Source organism: Panthera onca, chromosome D1 (genome assembly GCF_046562875.1).
Source record: "Panthera onca isolate mPanOnc1 chromosome D1, mPanOnc1 haplotype 2, whole genome shotgun sequence".
Classification (NCBI taxonomy): Eukaryota; Metazoa; Chordata; class Mammalia; order Carnivora; family Felidae; genus Panthera; species Panthera onca.
Window position 1 is genome coordinate 6,200,775 of NC_138348.1, and position 23,024 is coordinate 6,223,798.

Consider the following 23,024-nt stretch of genomic DNA (forward strand, 5'->3'; position numbering starts at 1 on the left):
ATTGCATTTTGTTACAGTATTCCTTGTTCCGCATTCCTAGGACACTATGAAACAGTTCTCCTTTGGCCAGGTGGCAGTTTTCTCTCTAGAAGGGTCATCCCTTGTATTTATATTTGAGATGGAATCTGGCTGTAGTGGCCAATGATCTGTCTATGTGGACACTGACCATTCAGGAGGGCCGTTTAGAAAGCCCATGAGGGAGAGCAGCTACAAGCCACATAAATAGTAAGGTGAGGCCTCCTCAGCTCCAGATCAGAGTGCAAGGTCTTCAAATGGCATGCCAGAGGCTTCTCTGTGGAGGGATTCTCCTTGTGGGCTGCAGTTTTCCACCCCACATTTCTTCAGTAATGCCACCTGCTGCCACTGTTCTAGGGCCAGACAGTGCCGGCCGGCTGTGCCTTCGCTGGGAAGAGGGATGAGGTGGGAGACAGCCCCACCTGGTGGCAGCAAGCAGTAAGGCAGCCCAAGAGCTGACCCATGAGCTGCCACAGGGTCTGCAGACCCCTGGGACGGATGGCAGCCCTTCCACAGACACAGTACTTTTCAGGGGATGGAGTACCTCACATGTCATTTCTTCACAATTAATACCTATTCACAAGGTGAGTTTTGTATGCCCTCTGTTGAAGTGGAGCGAACAGAACTTAAAGGACTCAGTTTCTTAGACCTAAAGAAAAGACACTGGGCTTGCAACAGCACACCGTAAACGACACTAAAATCATGCACAACATCTTCCCTTTAGCTGTAAATGAGAACAGCTTCGTAGGGCCTGAGGTAGATACAGCATCAACCCAGGCTCCAACCCCTGATCCACTGCTAGGGGAGCCTTCCCAAGTAGGAACAGAGCATGGTCCAGGGTGATGCTGGCCTCCCGTGGTGCTACAGCAGACAGAAACTTTTTCCTTTCGGTCATCAGGCAAAATGGAAATCTACCCGCTAAATTCCTAATTCTTTGAGGGCACTGCCCCCCCCTAGGAATAAAGCCTATGTAGGTGGGCTTCCTGCCTCTTTACGTTCTTTACCTAGGCTGGAAAGCAGAGCTGCTTAACATTGGCAGGATGCCACACTCCCAGCTACCATGTTACAGATGTCGAGGGAGAAATCTGAGGCGCTGTGTGTTCTGGGAAGGAAGGCTCCAAGTCGTGGTAGGAACTGACCAAAAAAGAACACCCAAACAGCCACAGCAATGCCCACAAAGAACCAAGCTCCCAGCCAGGACTCTGATGAGGACACCCAAGGTCAACACAAGATAAGACTGCTCTTCTAAGGTCACAAAACGAGCCAAGAGCAGAGTGCTCAGAGTGTTAAGCCCCAACACTCCCCTGGTCCCTCTCCCCAACCCCCATATCCGTCGGTCTTGCTCACAGGGCTGGTGGTGTCTTTGCCGAGGCTACCCTTGCTGTTGAGGCTGCCAATCTCCGTCTGTGAGCTGGACTGCGACATCCCCTCAAAGAAGGGCCTGCGGCAAAGAAGCACAGCCAGGGTCAGTGGCCACCGGGGCCCGGAGCAGCAGCCCGTGGAAGGTTGGGTAGCGATGCAGTGTTCAAGAAAGATCAACAACCCGGGCTCGAAGGATGCCCGCTGAGGAAGGGCACAGCAGAGTGGACAAGGAGGGCCTGGACCAAAGGACTTCAGGAAAGTCCTATCAGGACTTTTGCCGGCTAGAGGCAAAAACAGTGATCCTTATCCAGACAGCTGGAGGTTCAACAGGGTGAGGAGCCAAACTCCCTGGTAATGGAGGGGAAGTGAGGGAGGGGGCCTAGGAGACTGTGCTGGCTTAGGAAGGAGACATGCAGGGAGACAATTCGATAGAAGAGGTCTGGGCCTCACTTGAGCTTGGGCTTTGGAGTGCTAAGGATGCTCTCCGTCTCTTCCATTTCAGGGCCACTGTCGCTGGGATTGTACATCTCCAGACTATCATACAGTTCATCCAAGTCCTCTTCCACCTCTCGTATCTGCTCTCGGGATACGTGTTCCAGCCCGAAGCCTACCTGTGGGGGACAAAAAGCTTTGAGTTTGGGGTTACCTCTATTAACAACTATGGTAGATGTATAACTCTTTCCTCCTGGACAGGTACCAACTGGCCTCCTTAACTAGTCGTCCTTAAGGGGCAATGCCATAGCTTCACATGCATTGGGGTAATCTTAGTGTCCTTTCTGCGATCTAATCCTGAGAGCAGGGATGTGGTGAGGCCACCTTTCCCTTTCAGTGCCTCCCTACCACTCCACACTATGGGCCTGGCATGAGAAGAAAAGTACAAGTGCTAATGTACTTCTGCCAAAGCATGGGCACAAGAAAACCCAGAGGACTATGACTCTGTGCGGGCCGGTTCCATTTTCCAGGAGCCCACAGAAGGACAAAGACACCTCTCGACAATTTTCTTCTCCATCTCTTTCCAGTCCATTCAGAAGAGAAGCCTGTGAAAACTGGCACCAGGCCGGTCAGAGCCCAGGGAGGACACGGCATCTCTAGTTTTTATTTTAAGTTTATTTATTTATTTTGAGAGAGAGGGTGCAAACATAAGTGGGGGAGGGGCAGATAGAGAATCCCGAGCAGGCTCCCACACTGACAGTGCAGAGCCCAACGTGGGGCTCAATCCCACAAACTAGGGCTGACCACTGAGGACGCCCCTACCTCACAGGCTGTTGCTCACAATGTTCCCCGTCCAATAGGAGGGAAAATTCAACAACAACAACTAGATTTGTTACTGGCACCCCGTAGCAGAGGCGTGGTATTAAACAACAGTTGAGTATAACCATGCTACCCTTGCTTCCAGGTACCGTGAAACCTTGGGTGCTACATGGAAAGCTTTCCTTTCTCTTTTCAAGTAGCTTAAAGCCCTTCTTTAGCTATGTTCTCACTTGGGGGTCCTGCAATCCTGACTCCTAGTGGCAGGAAAGAGCACACCCCAGGAACGACGGTGAAACTCAGGGGATTCTTCTACTCACCATCAACCTCGGGAGTAAGGGGTCGTACCTCATCTGAAACTTTAAACCGCTTCAGGAGGGCCACAAACTTCTGTTTGATGTTAGGTTGCTGTAGGGACAAATTGCACAATAATTCTCAAACAATACCCATTTGTGGACTGATCAAGTGAAGTCAACAGAGTGATCCAGAGCCCACTTTTGTAAAGAGCTGTGGGAGGACACGAAGACGGGAAGAGTTTCTCCCCTCTGGCACATAAAACCCACCAGGGAAGCAGGCATGAGCATTTAATGCTGGGGCAGTTCCCAGGGCTGTGGGCATAGATGGAAGGAGGGCTCATCTCTCCCTAGGGCCCTCCACCACCCACACATCTCCAGCTCATCCATTTTTCCAGTCCTTCAGATCCATGGTGCTGCTTGGTGATTTCCACCTGCACATACAGGCACCTCAAACCCAGCATTTCCAAGAATTCATCACCTTCTCCCTGTGTTCCTATCCAGGGTACCATTATCCCCCACTGATTGTAGGAGTCTGAACCTCGAGTCTCTCCCCTCCCCTTTCTCCTCAGAGCCGAGTGTTCACTAACTCCTATGCTCTTTTTCATCTGTAATACTACTGCTTTCCTCCAGGCCTTTTTCTCCCCACAACTCTGTGGGATCACCGCAATGGCCTTTGACCGACACTCCCCCAACCCTCACGCTCCCGGCCAGTTTCCAGTCTTGTTCTCTCCAGAGTCCATAGTGATTATCACAAATGCAAATCTAATGTTACTCTCCCCAAATTAGAGGTCTTCATTGGTCCCCAGTGCCCAGGGAACGAGCTGCAGCATCGGGCCCATGTGTGTCTGAAGGCTGCTCTGCCGGTCTCTAGCCTCACATCACCAACCAACACCCCACACCAGCATTCAAGTGGAAACTGCTTATAGTTCTGTAAGGAATGGCATGCTGCTGTACCCCTCTGGGCCTTTACACACGGTACCTTCTGCCCTGACTAAACATTCTCCCCCAATCCACTTGGCGAATCTCTGTTTATCCTTAGAAACCCATCTCTCTGCATCCGGTCTGTGAAGCTCTCTTGGCACTTCTGCTCAGAGTCGGTCACTTTCCCCTTAGTGCCATCACTGTCCCTTACACCAAACTCTAACTTCTAGCCCCTACTCTACTATGTCGCAGCCACTTGTTTAGACGTCGTTTGTGTCTAGACACTGTGACCTCCTTGATGGTATGGACGAGCCCTTTCTTATCTCAATGTCTCAAACTCCAGGCACAGTGATGAGCTTGGGGTCTTAAGTACTTCCTGACTGAATGATAGACTTGCCATCTGGAGACGGAAGAGACTAACTTGCAAGTAAGGCTGAGCCAGGCCTTCAAGAAAAAGCAGGGGCTCCAAAGGTAGAAGGGGCATCCACAGCGGAGAAAAAACAAACAAACAGCAAGTCAATTAGTGTGTCTAGAACAAAGTATTCTTGGTAGGGAGAGAAGAATGCATGTGTACAAAAGGAGACAGAAACTAAAGAACTGTTACTAAGTCTCTGGTAATCTGACTAGAAAGTGCCTGGAGCTAAAAAAAATAAAATAAAAAAAAATAAAAACAAAGAACAACCTTGGAGGTAGAGGATATTAATAGGAGCACTGAACTCTGGTCATATAACAGGGTAAAGCTGGTTCATAGGAGACCACAGGGAGAGGGGATTTATAAAGCTCCAGGAGGCATCCTATGGGAAGAAAGTAGGACCTCTCTTTGGTTACAGAGCAGGAAAAAGAAAAACTTAACAGAAGGAGCTACAACACAGAGTGATCCTCCAGTCTCTTCCCATTGTGAGTACAACGATACAAGATGTCTAAGGCTCTGGGGACATGCCTTATCCAGGTCATTTTGGAGTGCCAATCAAGGACTAGACACCTGAGGACAATGAAGCAGTTCTCACACTCTCTAGTCATTATTCAACGGGGGAAATCAAGACCATAGTCTTGAGAATTTACATTTAAGCCCAATGATACCTCAGGAGGCATGGAGAGGACAGTGTTGTTTCATGGTGAATGCCAGGTTTAGATACAACACATCTGGAAGGTCTGGCCTACATTTAGTTCATTCCTGAAGGTGATAGGAATCTCTGTTCTTGGGGTCCCTAGGCTAGCTCTGTACTAGAGAATCAGGATGTGTCAGGAAAAATGAAACTGAGTTTCTAGCACTTTGACTCTCCCACACTTTAGCACAGGAACTCCAGAATCAGTCAAAGTTAACTTAGACCAAGAAACAGACTCTTAACTATAGCTATAGAACAAACTGCTGGTTACCAGTGGGAAGGTGGGTGGGGGGTGGCTGAAATAGGGGAAGGGGATTAAGAGTATGATGAACTTATCATGATGAACTCTGAGTAATTTAGAGAATTGCTGAATCACCATGCTGTACACCTGAAACTAATATAACAGTATGTTAACTATACTGGAAATTAAATTAAATTAAAAAAAAAAAACCCACCAAGGTTAACCTAGAAATCCAGGTATTAAGTGTCTCAGTCCAGGACTCTTAATTTCACCAAAATAGTGACTCTTGAGGAATCTTATGTAGGAGACACAATTCAAAGGCATTTGGCCTCTAAGGTTATGGATCCATTAAGGATCCAAATATATCCAATGTATATATATCCAGTGTGTGTGTGTGTGTGTGTGTGTGTGTGTGTGTGTGTGTGTGTGAGAGAGAGAGAGAGAGAGAGAGAGAGAGAGAGAATATCTGTATCTATATCTATATGTCTGTATCTCTCCAACTATATCCAATGGAATTAGACCTTACCAATTGCTTACAGTTCTAAGCACTAGCTTATTATTTCTGGGTTAAAATGATTAAAAATTTGATACCCCTAGAGAAGACTGGGTCTGTCTATGTGGTAGGCAGGACATACTTTGAAGTAACCTCCTTGAGAGGGAACATGGGGTGTCTGAGGTGTTCTGCTTCTCGATAAAGCATTTTCTGCTCTAAAGTCTAAAACAGGGTTTCTCAACCTATTTTCTATCCTGACATAACCTGAAAAATATAACACACTCCCATAAGTAACACTGCTTCTCTACAACAGTGACTTTTAATTAGGTAGTGGTGGGGGTGGGGTGGGGGTGGGGGAGGAGGAGGAGGAGGAGATAGAGGGGTATACCAGAACCTTCAGGGAACGGCCATGTGCAGATTTTTAAAAAGACTCCAGGAGGTTTCAGTATAGCACTCTCATCCTACCTCCAAATTGAAAATCTCAGGTAAACATTCCCCAGACGTTCGAGGCTCACCCTTGTGATGGCAGAGGTTGAGGTTAGTTTCCTCCGGGTCTTCTTTACTTTCCGTAGATCCTCATCTTCATAAAACAGGTCCTAAGTGGGTAAAGGCATGGAATGAAGTTAGGGAACCCCAGGAGGGTCTGGAATTATTTCTCAAGACACTACACGTGAGGGGCTGTGGAAAGTTACCTGCCCGTGCAACGGATCATCACTGCCTTCCTGTTCTGATGAGAAACTTTCCTCCTCTTCCTCGGAATAATTGTCAATATCAGGAGAACGATCTGGAAAGAGACACCTTAGTAAGACAACCTTGAAGTGTGAAGATCTGGCCTAAGAGAATTTGGTTGGCTGGAATCAGGGCTCTCGTCGGGCGGAAATAGGTCTGGGGGAGAGGCGAGGGCCACAGCCATGGTAAGCCATGTTTTATTTTGAGGGATCTCTAAACTTCTCTTTCACAAGAACATTTTAGGCCCCATCAAGTTCAGCTTTCCCAGGACGGGGAACAGGTGATGGGCTTGTTCTTGACCCACAGGGCCTCCAGATACCACATACATCTTACCAGACAGCTTGGATTTGATTCCTTCATGGTCAATGGGCTGGCTGGACAGAGAGTAGATCTTTATTTCTGCCACAGGCACAGAGACATCCTTCACGTTACTGTGCAGGCCAAGCACCAGAGCGCCTTCATTAGGGTGCTGCATCACCTGAGACCACAGGGCAGTAATGCAAATGCCTTACTAGGGGAGGTGAGTTGTCCATTTTGATAAATCCAAATGGATGTGCAAGCCGATGGGAATGACATTCTGCTAATACATTTTCTTTCTCACTATCTTTCAAATCCAGGCCTACTTTTCTGCCATTGCCTTCAAACTCCTACTTGAAAATTATCTCCAGAAGTGCCAGTCACTGGTCAGGCCTTGTGCTTAAAAGAAAATCGAGGCTCGAGCCTGAAAATGATGGCTAATCTCTGGGACTACATTTTAGTTTTAGTACTCGACAGAGAACTAGTTCTCCAGGCTGGGGACAGCCTGCAGATGGTGATCACCTGTGTCTGGCAATGGGAAAAACGATCTATAGTACCTGAGAAAACACAGGTGGGGAAATATGGCATCCATAATACTTCACTCCCCATAGTCCCTCATACTGATTCAAAACCTGAAGAGGAAAGATAGATGGGCTGCCACAATCTCATATATTCTATTTATTAAGGTCACAGAAACTTTCCTATTTAATGTACTAAAGCACAGACATAAGTTTTTGTGTTTTTTTTTAAGTTTATTTATTTATTTTGAGAGAGAGAAAGAGTGAGTGAGCAGGGGAGGGGCAGAGAGAGAGGGAGAGAGAGAGAGAGAAAGAATCCCAAGCAGGCTTCATACCATCAGTACAGAGCCTGATGTGGGGCTCGAACTCATCAACTGTGAGATCATGACATGAGCTGAAACCAAGGGCTGGGTGTTTAACTGACGGAGTCACCCAGACGCCCCCAGACCTAAGTTTTAAAACTGACTGTGGGCCAGCTCCACAGGAGCTGGGAGCATGGCAGCCACAGAGCTCTGCACAGGGGGAAGACCTCTCCATGCCAGCCATGCAGGGTGTTTCATGAGAATGGAAGAATGGGAGGCCACTAGATCCTGAAGTCATGCATGTCATCAACTATTTCCAAACAGCAGGATTTGAGGAGCAAACTAGTGCTTTCTGGGAACAGGAAATTGATGGAAAATCCCTGCTACTGATGACAAGAAATGATGTACTGATAGGACTTCAGTTTTTAAAAGGGGGGCCTGCTCTCAAAATCTACCAGTATCGGGGTGCCTGGGTGGCTCAGTTGGTTGAGCGTCCAACCTCGGCTCAGGTCATGATCTTGCAGTCCGTGAGTTCGAGCCCCGCGTCGGGCTCTGTGCCGACAGCTCAGAGCCTGGAGCCTGTTTCAGATTCTGTGTCTTCTCTCTCTGACCCTCCCCCATTAATGCTCTGTCTCTCTCTCTCTCAAAAATAAATAAACGTTAAAAAAAAAATTAAAAAACAAATAAACCAGAAAATCTACCAGTATCATGTAAAACCTCTGCTGACAAAGCATTTAAAGAACAACTCTTCATAGTACAAACTGGGGTCTTAGACCTCAAAAAACATACTGACATAATTTAGTTTCATGTGATAAAACTTAAAAAAAAAATATTTGTTTATTTTTTAGATAGAGCGTGAGTGGGGTAGAGGGACAGAGAGAGAGAGAGCAAGAATCTCAAACAGGCTCCATGCTCAGTGAGGAGACTGATGCGGGCCTTGATCCCACGACCCCAGGATCTGACCTGAGCTGAAATCAAGAGTTGGACGCTCAACTGACTGAGCCACCCAGGCACCCCTCATGTGATGAAACTTTGTAAACAGAATACATACATGTGTAGATGTGAAGAATTTCAGTCAAATGAAATGTCTTGGGCGAACTAGGCAATCCATCAGCTGACCTGAATTCAACCAGGAGGAACAAGGATAACTTGTGGACAGGATGGTTTTCCTTGTAGAGCTTGTCAAAGCGAGTCATCTTTGACATGACTGGACCTCCCTCCCCACTAAAGGGATTTTCTTCACAGACTGCTTTTCCAAAATCTTTGAAAAAGGATTGAATTGAATGATCTTTTGGTTTCAGATGTAGGGAGATTAAAAACAAGAAAACTTGGAAAAGGGGAAAAAGAGAGACTGCTGTCTCCCTTGAATTCCTCTTCTCCTTAGAGCTTGTATTATTTGGATGGAATTGTTGACACTACTTTTTATAGAGGCTCCTCCACTTGACCTAGGTTTTTTTTTTTTAAAGTTCTTTTTAACATTTATTTATTTTTGAGAGACAGAGAGAGACAGAGCAGGAGTGGGGGAGGGTCGGAGAGAGAGAGGGAGACACAGAATCTGAAACAGGCTCCAGGCTCTGAGCTGTCAGCACCGAGCCCGATGCGGGGCTTGAACTCACGAACCGCGAGATCATGACCTGAGCTGAAGTCGGACGCTCAACCGACGGAGCCACCCAGGCGCCCCAAGGTTTTGCTGGGCTATACTGTGATGTTTGAAATGAACATGCTTCATGGCCCCTACAGGTGGAACCTCTGAAAAGAGAAAATCTGTTGTGTCTTGGAGATATCCATCCATATTCAGCTTTTTTCACCGGGGATAATGGTATTTTCTGTATAGATTTACTTTCAAATTGGCTCTTTGTTTCCACGGAAGAAAACACTTTTTCACTTTATGGTTGGTATCTACACTAATTTTTTTCTGAAGGAATTTGCCAAAAGTTATAGAGCCAAAAACCTTGTTACTAGTATAAGTATTTATGAATATATATTCTTCATGATGGTGTATTATTTTTTTGATTGCTCCGATGCTTTGATTTTTGATTTGAGAACCTGTTTTTAAGAACTTGAAAAAGCAGTCTTGCTACATCTCTGTTCAGAGACATTTGTTCGAATCTCCATGTGTCAATGCCTTACTGAATTGGTGCTTTGTCGTTGCAATAAAGCATTGCTTCGGTTTAAAATAAATAATAAAAAAATAAAACTTATTTGTGGCCCCCTTTTTTCCCCCTTTGTCAGGGTTAAGAGGATTTATCTGGCACATAAGGGAACTACACAAATGAGCAAACATATTGAAGATAATGGGAGCCTGCTTTCATCCTGCTGGAGGAGGGAATCAGAACAATGGACAGGGGAAAGGCAAGCATAAGACCAATGGTGTTGGGTTAGAATTGATTGGAATGTGTGAGCTCATGATCAGACAGACAGACAGACAGGGAAACAGGTATGACATGCGTGTGGTGTGTATGTATGTGTGTATGAGAGCATAAGCACATATGCAGATACATTTCCTAGCTCTGTCTGTTCAGGGGGAGTAGAAGCAATGACACTCCAGCTGGGAAAATAACTCTTAATAGTCATGGAACCCATTTAGAAACCAATGGTTTCTAAATACTATTCTCCGCCAAAAGGAACCAGGACTCTTCGGAGAATCAGTTCACTCCAAGGCTGGGTCAGGGAAAGTACAAGATGCTATTTTGTACCAGAAAGTAAAGAAGTGTATAAAGAATGATGGCACATATCAAAAAAGATATAGGGACTAGCTTGGAGGGGTTCCTGCTGGCCAAATCTGAGATAATTTAAGCATGAAAAAAAAAAAAGATAGAAACAGATTGAACCCCACTGAAGCAAACAGGAATCCACAGGTCCATAACTAACACATATAAGTGAAATGATCAATAAATGGGGAAGAAGAGAAAGCTCTGCCTTACAATAGAAAATGAATTAATATATGCAGCAGGAATGATGGGATTAGAAATTCACTGGCAAGCACCAAAGTAATAATTGATCCAGGCAAGAATCACTAATAGATGGTAAAACTAGTTGAAGATATGATGAGAAAAAAGGTTTGTTACACTGTCTCAAAACATCTCCCTATAAAATATTGTTTTAAATTGGGAAATACAAAAAAAAGTGTTAATTTAGGTTGGAAATCCTGGCAGACATCATCTTAACCAAGCAATAAAAGCTAACCTCGCCAGAAATGGAACCAATCGACGTGGAGCATTGCCTGTGTAGCACTTAGAAGAACACGGCATTACTTCTGTGGTAGTTCTGCCAAAAATGCATAAGCTGAATCTAATCTTCAGAAAACATCAGACAAACCCAAACTGAGGAACATCCAACGAGGTAACTAGCCTGTACTCTTTTTTTTTTTTTTTTTTTCCTTCCTTCCTTCCTTCCTTCCTTCCTTCCTTCCTTCCCTTCCCTTCCCTTCCTTAAGTTTATTTATTGAGAGGGAGAGAGGATCTGAAGCGGGCTCTGTGCTGATGGCAGAGAGCCTGACGTGAGGCTCAAAGTCATGAGCCGTGAGATCATGACCTGAGCTGAAGTCGGACACCCAGCTGACTGAGCCACCCAGGTGCCTCTAGCCTGTACTCTTAAAAAAAGTCAAAGGAATGAAAGACAAGGAAAATCTGAGGGACTGATGAAAATTGAAGGAGACTAAAAAGGCAAGACAATTAAATGAACACTATCCCAGATTAAATCCTGGGCCTGTAATGGATATTATCGAGACACTTGGCACAATCTGAGCGGGGGCCGTGGGCTGGATGATGATCCTATATCCGTGTTGATGTCCTGACCTTTATGGTGGGCATGATGCTGACTACACAGGAGAGTATTCTTATTTTTAAGAAATTAACATAGTATGGCATTAACGTGTAGTAGGGCATCATGTCTGCAACTTACTCTCAGTGGTTCAGAAAAGAAAATAATATGCATAAATGTTTATATATAGAGAGAAAAATAAGGCAAATGTGGTAATATGTTAGCACTGAAGAATCTGAGTGCAGGGTATATGGGCATTCTTTACACTACTCTTACAATTTTTCTAAGTTTGAATTTTCTTTGAAACTTAAAGAAAAACATTTTGTGAGGGAGAAATTACTTGGGATAAAAAGAACAATTACTGGGGCGCCTGGGTGGCTCAGTCGGTTAAGCATCCGACTTCAGCTCAGGTCACGATCTCACGGTCCGTGAGTTTGAGCCCCCGCATCGGGCTCTGTGCTGACAGCTCAGAGCCTGGAGCCTGCTTCCGATTCTGTGTCTCCTTCTCTCTCTGCCCCTCCCCCATTCATGCTCTGTCTCTCTCTGTCTCAAAAATAAATAAAAACGTTAAAAAAAAAAAAAAAGAACAATTACTTGGGATATCCTGAATTTCCAAAAACAGAATTAAGTTGTAAAATAAAATGAAACACCCAGCCATTAGGCTGGCAAAATCATTTGCTAGCAGGCTCAACTGGCTGGGCCTGGTGTGCCTCACAAACTCTCGGACTTAAAGACTGGAGACTGTGCCCCCTCACCTCTGCCATGTTGATAAGTCCCACAGCCAGGGTCTTATAGCCCAAGATGGTCCGGTTCTTGTAACGCTTTCTCCTTTGCAACATGATCTGTAGCTTGTTGGCATCTCGCTTCAGGAAATGAGGGTACTGCCAAGTACAAAAGAGTCAAGCATCGTTAATGAGCTCCTGGGCCCTTGGGTTCTGGTCCTGTTGGAGGATATGCAATCCTTCCGTGCTTCACTATCTCCTGTCTGTACAAGGGGGCTGCGTGGGGGGAACCAGGGGTGAAGGAGACACCATTAAGTTGCCGCTGAGGCTTCGATTCTCCTTGGTGCCTGATTTCCATTCTGTAGCTCTGTGGTACACACGTGTTCAGAACTTTGCCTCTTTCTTTGCCAAGTGATCAAATGTTTTCTCCATATGCTTCAATTTGGGATCCTGGGATTGTGATGAGAGAGAGAGACATACTAAAGAGGCATAAGGAGAAGGGAAGGAATTGAGATTACAACATGGGGGCAGAATGAGACTGAAGGGGACACACTCAGCTGGAGTGTGTGCCGCAGATTACTAAGGAGAGGTAACGGGGCTGAGCGAGATTGGGTGGGGGACCAACAGCCTTATCCAAGGAAAGGGAAAAAAAAGAACTCGGGTCTCAGCATCCTCACTGTGGCTGGCTGAGTGACTGCTTCAGCCCTCCAGGCTAGCCACAGAAGCTCAATTCATTGGGTAACTTTCATTCATTGGGCTGTGGCTGCTCTGGGATAGAAAAATCTCCAGACTGCAGGACTACCTGGGGACTAGGCTAGACATTAGTGACCTAAGATTCAGCAGCTTCTCACCTGAAGGGAGAAGGTTAATTGGAGTTCTGTTTCCACAAGTCCACTAGCTGGAAGGATGATCTCGTTGGAGCGAAGAATCCTTTTTGAACCCTGAAACCAAAAAAAAAAAAAAAAAAAAAAAGGTCAAATCCGTGTCATCAAAAATCAGACCAAAAGAAATACTAAGTTTGCAAACAACTTTTAAACTCTACAAACATTCTTACCAAATATTTTATCGGTTTTTATTATACTCATTAAAATCAAGCCATACCGTAAGTATGATTTTACATGTATTATGTTGTATGTTCATAAAAGATTTTCACATAAAAGTGGTTTATTTTTGGACGTGACTTTTCCAACATTCCCCAGAAGAGTCAGGCAGGTAGCAGCACCACGCTCACCTCTGCCTCCCTTCTTCCTCGCAAATTGACACTTCACTTGCACTGTCTTGCCTTTTCACATGCTTTTTCTTTCTCTTCTTGGATGCTCATTTGTGCTTCTGCACACAGCTAAGGCACTCCCCTTTCAGGTCCCCGCTTAATGTTTTCCCAGGAACCTCTCCTTTCAGCTCCACTTCTTCCAGCCTAAGAATGGGTTAGATACCCAGCATTTTTAGCTCTAAAGTTGGGCCAAACTATTCCTAAAGTGTAAAAAGAGATCAGCAGGAGGGCCTGAGGAATGCCAATAAATTTGTATAAATTACTTTTTCAAAAAAAATTGAGATTTAAAAACCGTGAAATGTCTACATCTTGAACACACAGGATCAATGAGTTGATAAATGCATATACCTATGTAACCCGCATCTGCCTCAAGATATGCAACATTTCCGGGGTGCCTGGGCGGCTCAGTCGGTTGAGTGTCTGACTCCTGATTTTGGCTCAGGTCATGATCCCAGGGTTGTGAGACTGAGCCCCATGTTGGGCTCTATGCTGAGCATGGATCCTGCTTGAGATTCTCTCTCGCTCCCTCTCCCTCTCCCTCTCTCTCTCTCTCTCTCTCTCTCCCCCCCTCCCTGGCTCATACTCTCTCTAAAATAAAATGAAAAATTAAAAAGAAGAAAGACGTACATTTCTATCGCTCCAGAAAAACTCTGTGATCCTGCCCAGACAATCCTACACTGCTCTCTCAGAGGCAAGCACTGTTCTGACTTCTTTCACCATAGGTTAGTTTTACCGATTCTAACATTCCGTATAAATGGGGTCATACGGTATGTGCTATTCTGGTTGGGCTTCTTCAAACATCATCTTTGAGGTTCATACAGGGTGTTGCATATATTAGCAGTTCATTCCTTTTTATTGCCGAGTAGAATTCTATTCTACTGTTGCTGAACATTCACATTTGTGTTGTTTCTAGTTTTTGGCTACTATGGCCAAAGCTGCCATTCTTGTTAGAAGTCTTTATAGACATATGTGTTACTTTTTCTAGGGCAAACACCTAAGAAAGGAATTGCTGGGTCTTAGGGTAGATGTATGCTTAACTTTATGAGAAACTGCCAGACCAGTTTCAAAGTGTTGGTACCATTCCCACCCCAGGAGCAGTGTCTAAAAGCCCCAGTTGCTCCTTATCTTCACTAGCAGTTGGTGTGATCAGGTCTTGATTCATGGATTCTAATGGGTACGCACAGTGGAATATCACTGTGGTTACAATTTGCATTTCCCTGATGACTAATACTATTAAGCACATTTTCATTAGTTTATTGATCATTTGTAAATCTCCATGTAAATCTCTATGAGGTGCCTGGTCAAACATTTTCATCCAGGTTTTTTTAACTTGTTTTTGAGTTGTAAGAGTTTTTTTATTTATACAAGTCACTTGTCAGACATATGTATTGTAAATTATTTTCTTGTCTATTCAGTTTATTAATGGTATCTTTGGATGAAGTATTTAATTTTGACCAAGTCTACTTTATTATTTTTTAATGGTTAATGCATTCTGGCTCCTATCTAAAAGATCTTTGCCTACTCCAAGACTGTGAAGTTACTCTGCCATGTTGGAGCAGATATTCTGCTGCTTCCTTGTAGAAATTTTATAATTTTGGGGCACTGGGTGGCTCAGTTGGTTAAGCCTCTGACTTCGGCTCAGGTCATGATCTCGCGGTCCGTGGGTTTGAGCCCTGTGTTGGGCTCTATGCTGACAGCTCAGAGCCCGTAACCTGCTTCAGATTCTGCATCTCCCTCTCTCTCTAACCCTCCTACACTCACACTCTGTCACTCTCTCTCAAAAATTAACATTAAAAATTTTTTTAAAAAGAATTTTTATAATTTTAGTTTTTATATTTAGGTTTCTTATCCATTTCTAATTATTTTTAATTAGACTGAGTCACCTAGGCGTCCCTCCATTTCTAATTTTTAAAAAATATTTTTATTTATTTTTGAGAGAGAGAGAGAGAGAGAGAGAGAGCGCACGCATATGAGCTGTGCTGACAGCAGAGAGCCCAATGTGGAGCTAGAACTCGTGAGCTGTGAGATCATGAGCTGAGCTCAGGTGGGACACTTGACCAACTGAGCCACCCCAAGCACTCCCAACTTTTGCTTTTACAAAATGCAAATTTTGCTTAATGCAGGAAGGAAAATCTAAATACAGTATTTCAGAATGTTTTTGTAACTAGAATAGAATTGTAATTAGAATAGTTTTGTAACTAGAATAGAATACCAATTAAAATAACAAAGGAAATTCTGCCTTGTCTGTTAGAAAACACTTTTTGTAGTAACCGCTATTACAAACAAGAATCTTGACAAAGTTTTCACCTGAGTTCAATGATTTTTAAAATCTCTGTAAAATGAATCTCAGAAACGCTGAGAGAATTCAGAATGTGGCTTATATATATAGTGGTGGTTTCAACAAAAGGTAGGAAACATTTGGCAATATTTAGAGATATTTTTGGTTGTTATAACTGGGGTGGTATCTGTGTGTATGTGAGGTATTTCTAGAGCGTAGAGGTCAAGGTTGTTGCTGACCATCCTATGATGTACAGAGCAGACCCCACAACACAATGATCTGGCCCAAATGTCTAGAGTGCTGCTGCTGAGAAACACTGTTCTAGCTGAAACCTCACCTCCACTGAGGACATGCTTCTTGGGTAGTTCTCTCAAACGGTGGTTGCTTTTCTCCTGTAATACGCACACTTGGCTTGGAGATGAGGAAGATGTCCTCCTTATTTTCATCACCAGCTCTAGAACATTCTCCCTTCCACCTCGCCAAAAACCCTATTCTGAATTGATACCCTCAGTTCATATGACCCTCTATTCCCTGCTGTGGCTGGGATCTTTAACTGTAGTCATTTCTGCTTATTTCTTGATTTCAGCTCCTCACTCACTGTTCCTTTCCCCGGTACTATCTCAGCCATAACGCTCTATGGTTTCAATATATGCTCTTTCCAACATCTTGGCTGCCTCAATCTCATAATCCCTCTCTTTCAATGATCTTGTCCTCACACTTGTCTTAGCTACTCACCCACATGATCACATGCTGAATCTTATCATTACCAATAATTACAAGCAATATCTAATCTCAGTTTCATGTACCCCACTCTCTGATTACACCTATCTTTTCAGCTCATTCTCTCTGGTTTGTCAACAATAATTCTTCTGCCGGGGCCTATGATCCAAAGATCCTTCCATTGTTTCAATTTTCCTCATGGCCCTGCTGTCCCTCTTTCCTCCTTACCCAGCTTAAATGCCACAGTCAATCTTTATAAATAAACATGTTCTTGCACACACCCTGCTGCTAGTCTGCCATAGTCATTTGGTAAATTACAACTCTGTTGAAGTCCAACTGCACTAGCTGAACATGCCCAGAAGGAATCATATAATCAGGCGGCCTGGTCTGTCTTTAATACATGTCCCTGAATCTGTAGTGGGCTGACAAGACAGTCTGGCAATTACTCTGTATTTTCCCAAGTCTTTCCCCTTTTCTGCTCTGCTTGATGATGCATTTTTCCTCAAACCCCTAACACCTCCTAACCTCTCCTCACTTTAGTTGATAACCTTTATTCCTACTTAGCTGAGAAGACAGAAGCACTAGGAAAAGGGCTCCCACAACTCCCAGCACACTTACCTACTTAGCACATTTGTGCTCATGTCCCCTCCGACCCTCCTGTTATACAGATGGAGGCCCTACTCCCATCTGAAGTCAACCACTGCACTTGGGCACCAGAACTCATCCCTCCTCACCTGCTCAGATACTCTTCTACCCAGTCTTTCAGGTCCTACAAAATCAACCTTCCTCTTTATTCTGGATCATTTCTATTAGCAAACATGTTGTTATCTCTCTGATCTTAAAACAAAACAACAACCCCAAAAAACCCTCTCTTGTCACCATGTGCCCTGCTGGCTACCAACCCCTATCTCGCCTTCCCTTAGCAAACTCAAGAGCTGTCTATTTTTGCTCTCCTGAAGTCCTCTGCTTTCATTTTTCTTGTAAATGCATTCCAGTCAACCTTCCTATCTCCACCATCCCACCAAAAATGCTACTGACAAGGTCTCAAATAACCTTCACTTTAAAGAACCTGATGACCCATTCTCATCTCCTTGGGCTTATCTGCGCCTTTTGATAGTCACTCTTGACTTCCAGCAACACTTCCTTCATCTGGCTTCCAGGATCCCATACTCTCTTTGATTTCCTCTTATCCTCTGGCTGTTCTCTCTAGGCTTCGATTTCCGGTCCTTCCTCCCCTCTCTGACTTCCTAATGCTGGAGTGCCTGGGGCCTTAATCCTTAGACTTGTTCTCTTCTCTGCAGTCACTCACTCCACTCCTAATTATCTCATCCAATTTTAAGGTCTTAATTAAATATACTCTCCAAATTATCTCTCTATCCCAGACCTCTCTCCTGGACTCTAAACCCATATATTCAATTATCTATTCAACATCTCCTCCTGCATGTTTAATAGGCATCTCAGACATAACATGATAAGCTGAGTTTTGGATCTTTCCCTCAAACCTGCTTCAGCCAGTCTTCTCCATCTCACTTAATGGCATTTCCACCCGCTAGTTGTTTAGGGAAAACCTCTGGCAGGGTGCCTGCCTGGCTCATTCTGTAGAGCACGTCGTTCTTGATCTTGGGGTTGTGACTTCAAGCACCATGTTGGGTGCAGAGATTGCTTAAATAAACTTCAAAAAGAAAAGAAAACAATCCGGTGCTACCCTCATCTCTTGCCTCAACCACTGTTATGGCCTATTAACGAACTGGTCTTCCTCATTCCTCTTCCCTACCTACAGTCTCTTCTCTATACAACAGCCACAGTGATCCCATCACTTCTTTGTTCAAAACCCTCCAATTCACACAGATCGAAAGCCAGAGACTTTGTAATTATCTGCACATATCCTGTTCCTCCCTTCTTTTTTTAAAAAAATGTTTATTTTTGAGAGAGAGAGAGAGAGAGAGAGAGCGAGCACAAGTGGTGGAGGGGAAGAGAAAGAGAGGATCCGACGTGGGCTCCATGCTGATTGCAGAGAGCCCGATGCAGGGCTCGAACTCACGAACCTTGAGATCATGACCTGAGCTGAAGTTGGACGCTTAACTGACTGAGCCACCCAAGCACCCCCACTACACCTTACGTCTTTGACCTCACCTCCTTCTGCTTTCGTTCCTCTCCAGCCTCACTGGCCACCACTTCCTTCCTCTTGGTTCTGCCAGAAACATTCCTGCCTTAGGGCTTTGCTTTGCCTTTTCCCTCTGCCTAGAATGCTCTTTCTCCAGATATTGCATGGCTCCCTCCTTTCACCTTCAAAGTCTTTGCATAAATGTCATGTCTCAATGAGGCCTACCCTGACCACCCTAACTTCTCTCACCTCTGGCATGCTAGATCCCTTTATCTTATTTATTTCCCCACAGGACATATCTCCTTCCAATAGCAACAGCCCTTATTGTTTGAACTCTCACTATCCAAATATGTGCTATAAATACTTGTAAAACTTTCTTTCCCAATTGCATTATCTGAATTGCAAACCTGTTAAAACCAATCTGTGTGTGCAGGTAACAGGACATAGAGTACAGGGCAGTCCCGGGATCACAGTGAGCACTGGTGCTTTCAAAGCATGGTGCACTACTATTCTCATCTTTCTCGTCCTTCTCCAAAGATTTGCTCTTCATGGGCCACAGTACTTGCTTCTTCCAGGGCCTAGGGCACTACCTACTTGGGTCCAATTTCAGAATTATCTTTAGTACCTTTACATATCATCTTTAAGCTATATAACAGTAGATCTTCATTTGCAGTATAGAAGCAAGACACTTTATATCTGATACTACAATATCATTACTTATAGTGCATAAAAATACCCATTATTGAGTATTATTACTGCATTAATAATTAGGTTCCTGCTGTTTTTTTATTTTTTATTTGAGAGAGAGTGTGTGTGAGTGGGGGAGAGGGGCAGAGGGAGAGAGAGAAAGAATCTTAAGCAGGCTCCACGCTCAGTGCAGAACCTGATGTGGGGCTCGATACCACAACCCTGGGATCATGATGGGAGCCGAAATCAAGTTGGACACTCAACTAACTGAGCCACCCAGGAACCTGGGTTCCTAGTGTTTTAAATGTTTCCTTTTTAAATGCAAAATTATTCATGAATGGTCACCTAAAATTTTAAGAGTCCTGTAGTAATATTTTGAGAAAATAGGTAGAGGGGCACCTGGGTGGCTCAGTTGGTTAAGTGTCCGACTTCGGCTCAGGTCATGATGTCGTGGTTTATGGGTTTGAGCCCTGCATCGATTGGGCTCTCTGGTGACAGCTCAGAGCCTGAAGCCTGCTTCAGATTCTGTGTCTCCCCCCATCTCTGCTCTTCCCCTGCTCATGCTCTGTGTCTCTCTCTCAATAATAAATCAACATTAAAAAAAATTTATAAAGAGTTGGGACCCTTGGTTTCGGCTTAGGTCACGAACTCACGAACCATGAGATCAAGCCCCACACACAAAAATTACACATCCAAGTAGCTTTTGTTTATGTAGGTACAACTATCAGTATTTACCATATTAGGAATTTAAACTGAGACATTTAAAAATATGTATAGGGGTGCTTGGGTGGTTCAGCTGGTTGTGTCCGACTCTTGGTTTCAGCTCGGGTATGGTCTCTTGGTTCATGAGTTCAAGCCCTGCATCAGGCTCACACTAACAGCACAGGGGCATGCTTGGATTCTCTCTCTCTCTCTCCCTCTGCCCCTCCTGCTCGTGCTCTCTTTCTCTCAAATAAATAATATATTTTAAAAATATAATAAAAATATGTATTAATTCACTTAAAAATAATAAACCTTTCACATGTTTACATAAGAACATTTTTTAATGAAAAATGTCTTTTCCAAAACAAAAACAATTTAGTAAGAAGATGGCATGTTTTTTTTTAAACAATTTTATTGGGATAGAATTCAAATACTATACAATTCACCCATTTAAAGTGTACATTTCAATAGCTTTTAGTATATTCAGAGCTGTGCAAACATTACCGCAATAAGTTCTACAGCATTTTCATCACCCCCAAAAGAAACCCGATACTCTTTAGCTGTCACCCTACTAATCTTCTCACCCTCTACCCCCAACCCCAGGCAACCACTAATTTACTTTCTGACTCTATCAATGTACCTATCATGGACATTTCATATAAATGGAATCATACGACATGTGGTCTTTTGTGACTGGCTTCTTTCATTTATTAGCACAATGTTTCCAAGCTTCATCCATGTTGTAGCATGGATATACCACCTTTCACTTATCCATTCGTCAGTCAATGGACTTGGTTTGTTTCCAGTTTTTAGCTCTTATGAATAAATGCTGCCAATGAACATTTATGTGCAGTTTTATGTAGACATGTTTTCATTTCCCTTGGGTAATATCTAGGAGTAGAATTGCTGGGCCACCTCATGACTCTATGTCACACCTTTTCAGGAACTGCCAGACTATTTTTAAGGTGGCTGCATGATTTTACATTTCCAACAGCAGTATGAAGGAGACAGCATTCTTTTACATTTCTGCAAATCTCTTTAATGTCTGACTAATAGTTGGATTCTCCTACCTGCTTCTGTATTCAATTTGTTGCAAAATATTGTTTTGGTTGGGTATATGAAAAAAATCCACACTCAAAGAGATACAAAGTTAAAAAAAAAAAAGGAGGAGACTTTTATAGCACTGTTACATATTAAAATCCAATTAACAGAAAAAGGACATCAGTGGCAAAACTGAGAAATCTGAATAAAGTCTTTAATTTAGTTAATAGTATTGTACCAATGATAATTTCTTAGTTTTGATAAAGGTACCATGGTTAAGAAAGATGTTAACATTGGGAGAAGGTGGGTGAGGGGAATACAGAAACTCTATATATTATCCCCGCATCTCTCCTGCAAATTTAAAATTGTTTCAAAATAAAATGTTAAAAACAAAACCCAATCCATTGGTCTATTTTGTTCTTTGAACAGATCTTTTACCCAGCATGATTTTGTAACCTCATGCACTGGTCATTTGGAAAACACGGGTTCACTGAATCAGGCAAACCTTTCTACACATTTTACTATACAACTGAGAAAACCACTGCCATTACTATCACCACTGATCTCTTCAGTAAAGTCCTTAAGAACTGGGAAGCTGTCAGGCTTATACTGACACATTTTCCAAAATTCTAATTTTCACATGAAAGATCAAATTTTATTTATCATTGGCCCAAAAGATTCTCAGTTGTTTCCCTTTAAGTGATAGGTTGTTCATTTTCAAGAAAATGTCTTCCAAGTAGCCGAGTCTGAATAACCAGTTTGTCTGTAAGCCCTTCTTTCACATAAAAATGCTATTCCGTTACAAAAGCAACTATTTTAATTCACAACTCAATTGCACAAGTGTTTGTTCAAGACAACTGCATACTTCACCATGAGCAGAAGTGCTTTATGCATGTTTCCCATTTCTGTTTTATCCCCTCACTGCTGTATCCCCTGTGCCTAGAGTAATGCTTTGCATACAATAGGTGCTCAGTAAATATGTATTAAATGAACGAATAAATGAATAAACAAGCCACTGGATAAATGAGTGTGATAACATCTGTAATTACTTTCAGCTGCTTGGAAGTAAAGCAATAAAAAATTCAGGATATTTATAGTTTTTGGGTATAATTTTAAATTTTACAGAATGTTAAATATTTAATCAGGAAATAAAGGACATTATTTCTTTTGGCAAAGGCATTTGACTGTGGGGATGGCAAAAGCAGCAGGGAACTTTTAAAACCATACCAACAGTGTTTGTACTGGAAAGCAACAGCTTTTATAGCAAAGGCAATGGTTCCTGAAAACTGGAACCCTGCCCATGACCTAGAAATGGGTATAAAATCAGGACAGAAAGAAAAGACACTGTAAGTCTCCACTTGCACATCGTTGCCGTGTACTTGTTTTTTTCAACTCAGGATGCCTGGGAATGTTTCACAGAATTGGGAGGAATTACACGCACAAAGATGAACAGGAAATCAAAATATAAAGTGGGACATGCAGGCATTCATAAAGAGTAATTAAAATACTTTAAGTTTTGAGGACTAAATTAAGATAACGTATTTATCTCAGAAAGAGAGCTGAGGATCTCAGTGTAGGGGACACATACTGGGAGTGCCACAGATGTGGATTTTAATGAGGCCACTATTAGAACAATAGACTGCTCATAATAGGTGATCTAGCTAATAAACTGTGCTGGTTAGTAGGAGTTACCATACAGTTCACTACTTTCCAACCAGTAAGAATTCACTAAATACACCATTCTTAAGCTAAAGGATCCAATCATTATTTAATGACTCTAGAATCTCAGTAAACTCTAGGGAGTCATCCTTAGGAAGGACTTACCAGTTAAGGAAGGCCTGGTAGTGGAGTTTAATGACTATATAAATTACCTGCTCTTTAGTTTCTGGTACCACTTCTGCTACCTGGTAGTTAGCTGGCAACAGGTAAATTCCTTAACCTTCCTGTAGTTCAGTTTCTCCCTTCTTTCCTGAACTTTTGGAATGCTTAGAGTACGAATGTTTGTGAAATATTTTGGGTCCCTTTAAGATACTGAATAAGTATAAAGAATAAGTGGGTGGATTGCCCAGAAGCTAAAATGTTCAGTAAGTTTTTAATTGCCAAATTTGAAACAATAATCTATAAATTTCTTCTACCCTATAGAAAACCTCGAAACAAACACTGGCCACCACAGCAATTTCTGAATCATTTATCCAACACTTTAGCATCTG

The 23,024-nt window shown here is 43.2% G+C and overlaps 1 protein-coding gene across 2 annotated transcripts in view; it reads right to left on the reverse strand.

The window, feature by feature from the left end:
• Positions 1 to 23,024, reverse strand: part of PACS1 (phosphofurin acidic cluster sorting protein 1) — a 153,812-nt gene that overhangs the window by 18,137 nt on the left and 112,651 nt on the right. For both annotated transcript variants that reach the window (XM_060607293.3, XM_060607294.3), the window contains exons 3-10: positions 12,864 to 12,953; positions 12,046 to 12,171; positions 6,745 to 6,889; positions 6,375 to 6,466; positions 6,198 to 6,278; positions 2,974 to 3,033; positions 1,828 to 1,988; positions 1,363 to 1,456 (exon numbers count right to left, since the gene is read on the reverse strand). In XM_060607293.3, coding sequence (XP_060463276.1) covers positions 1,363 to 1,456; positions 1,828 to 1,988; positions 2,974 to 3,033; positions 6,198 to 6,278; positions 6,375 to 6,466; positions 6,745 to 6,889; positions 12,046 to 12,171; positions 12,864 to 12,953 — 849 coding nt within the window. The remainder of the gene's footprint in view (positions 1 to 1,362; positions 1,457 to 1,827; positions 1,989 to 2,973; positions 3,034 to 6,197; positions 6,279 to 6,374; positions 6,467 to 6,744; positions 6,890 to 12,045; positions 12,172 to 12,863; positions 12,954 to 23,024) is intronic.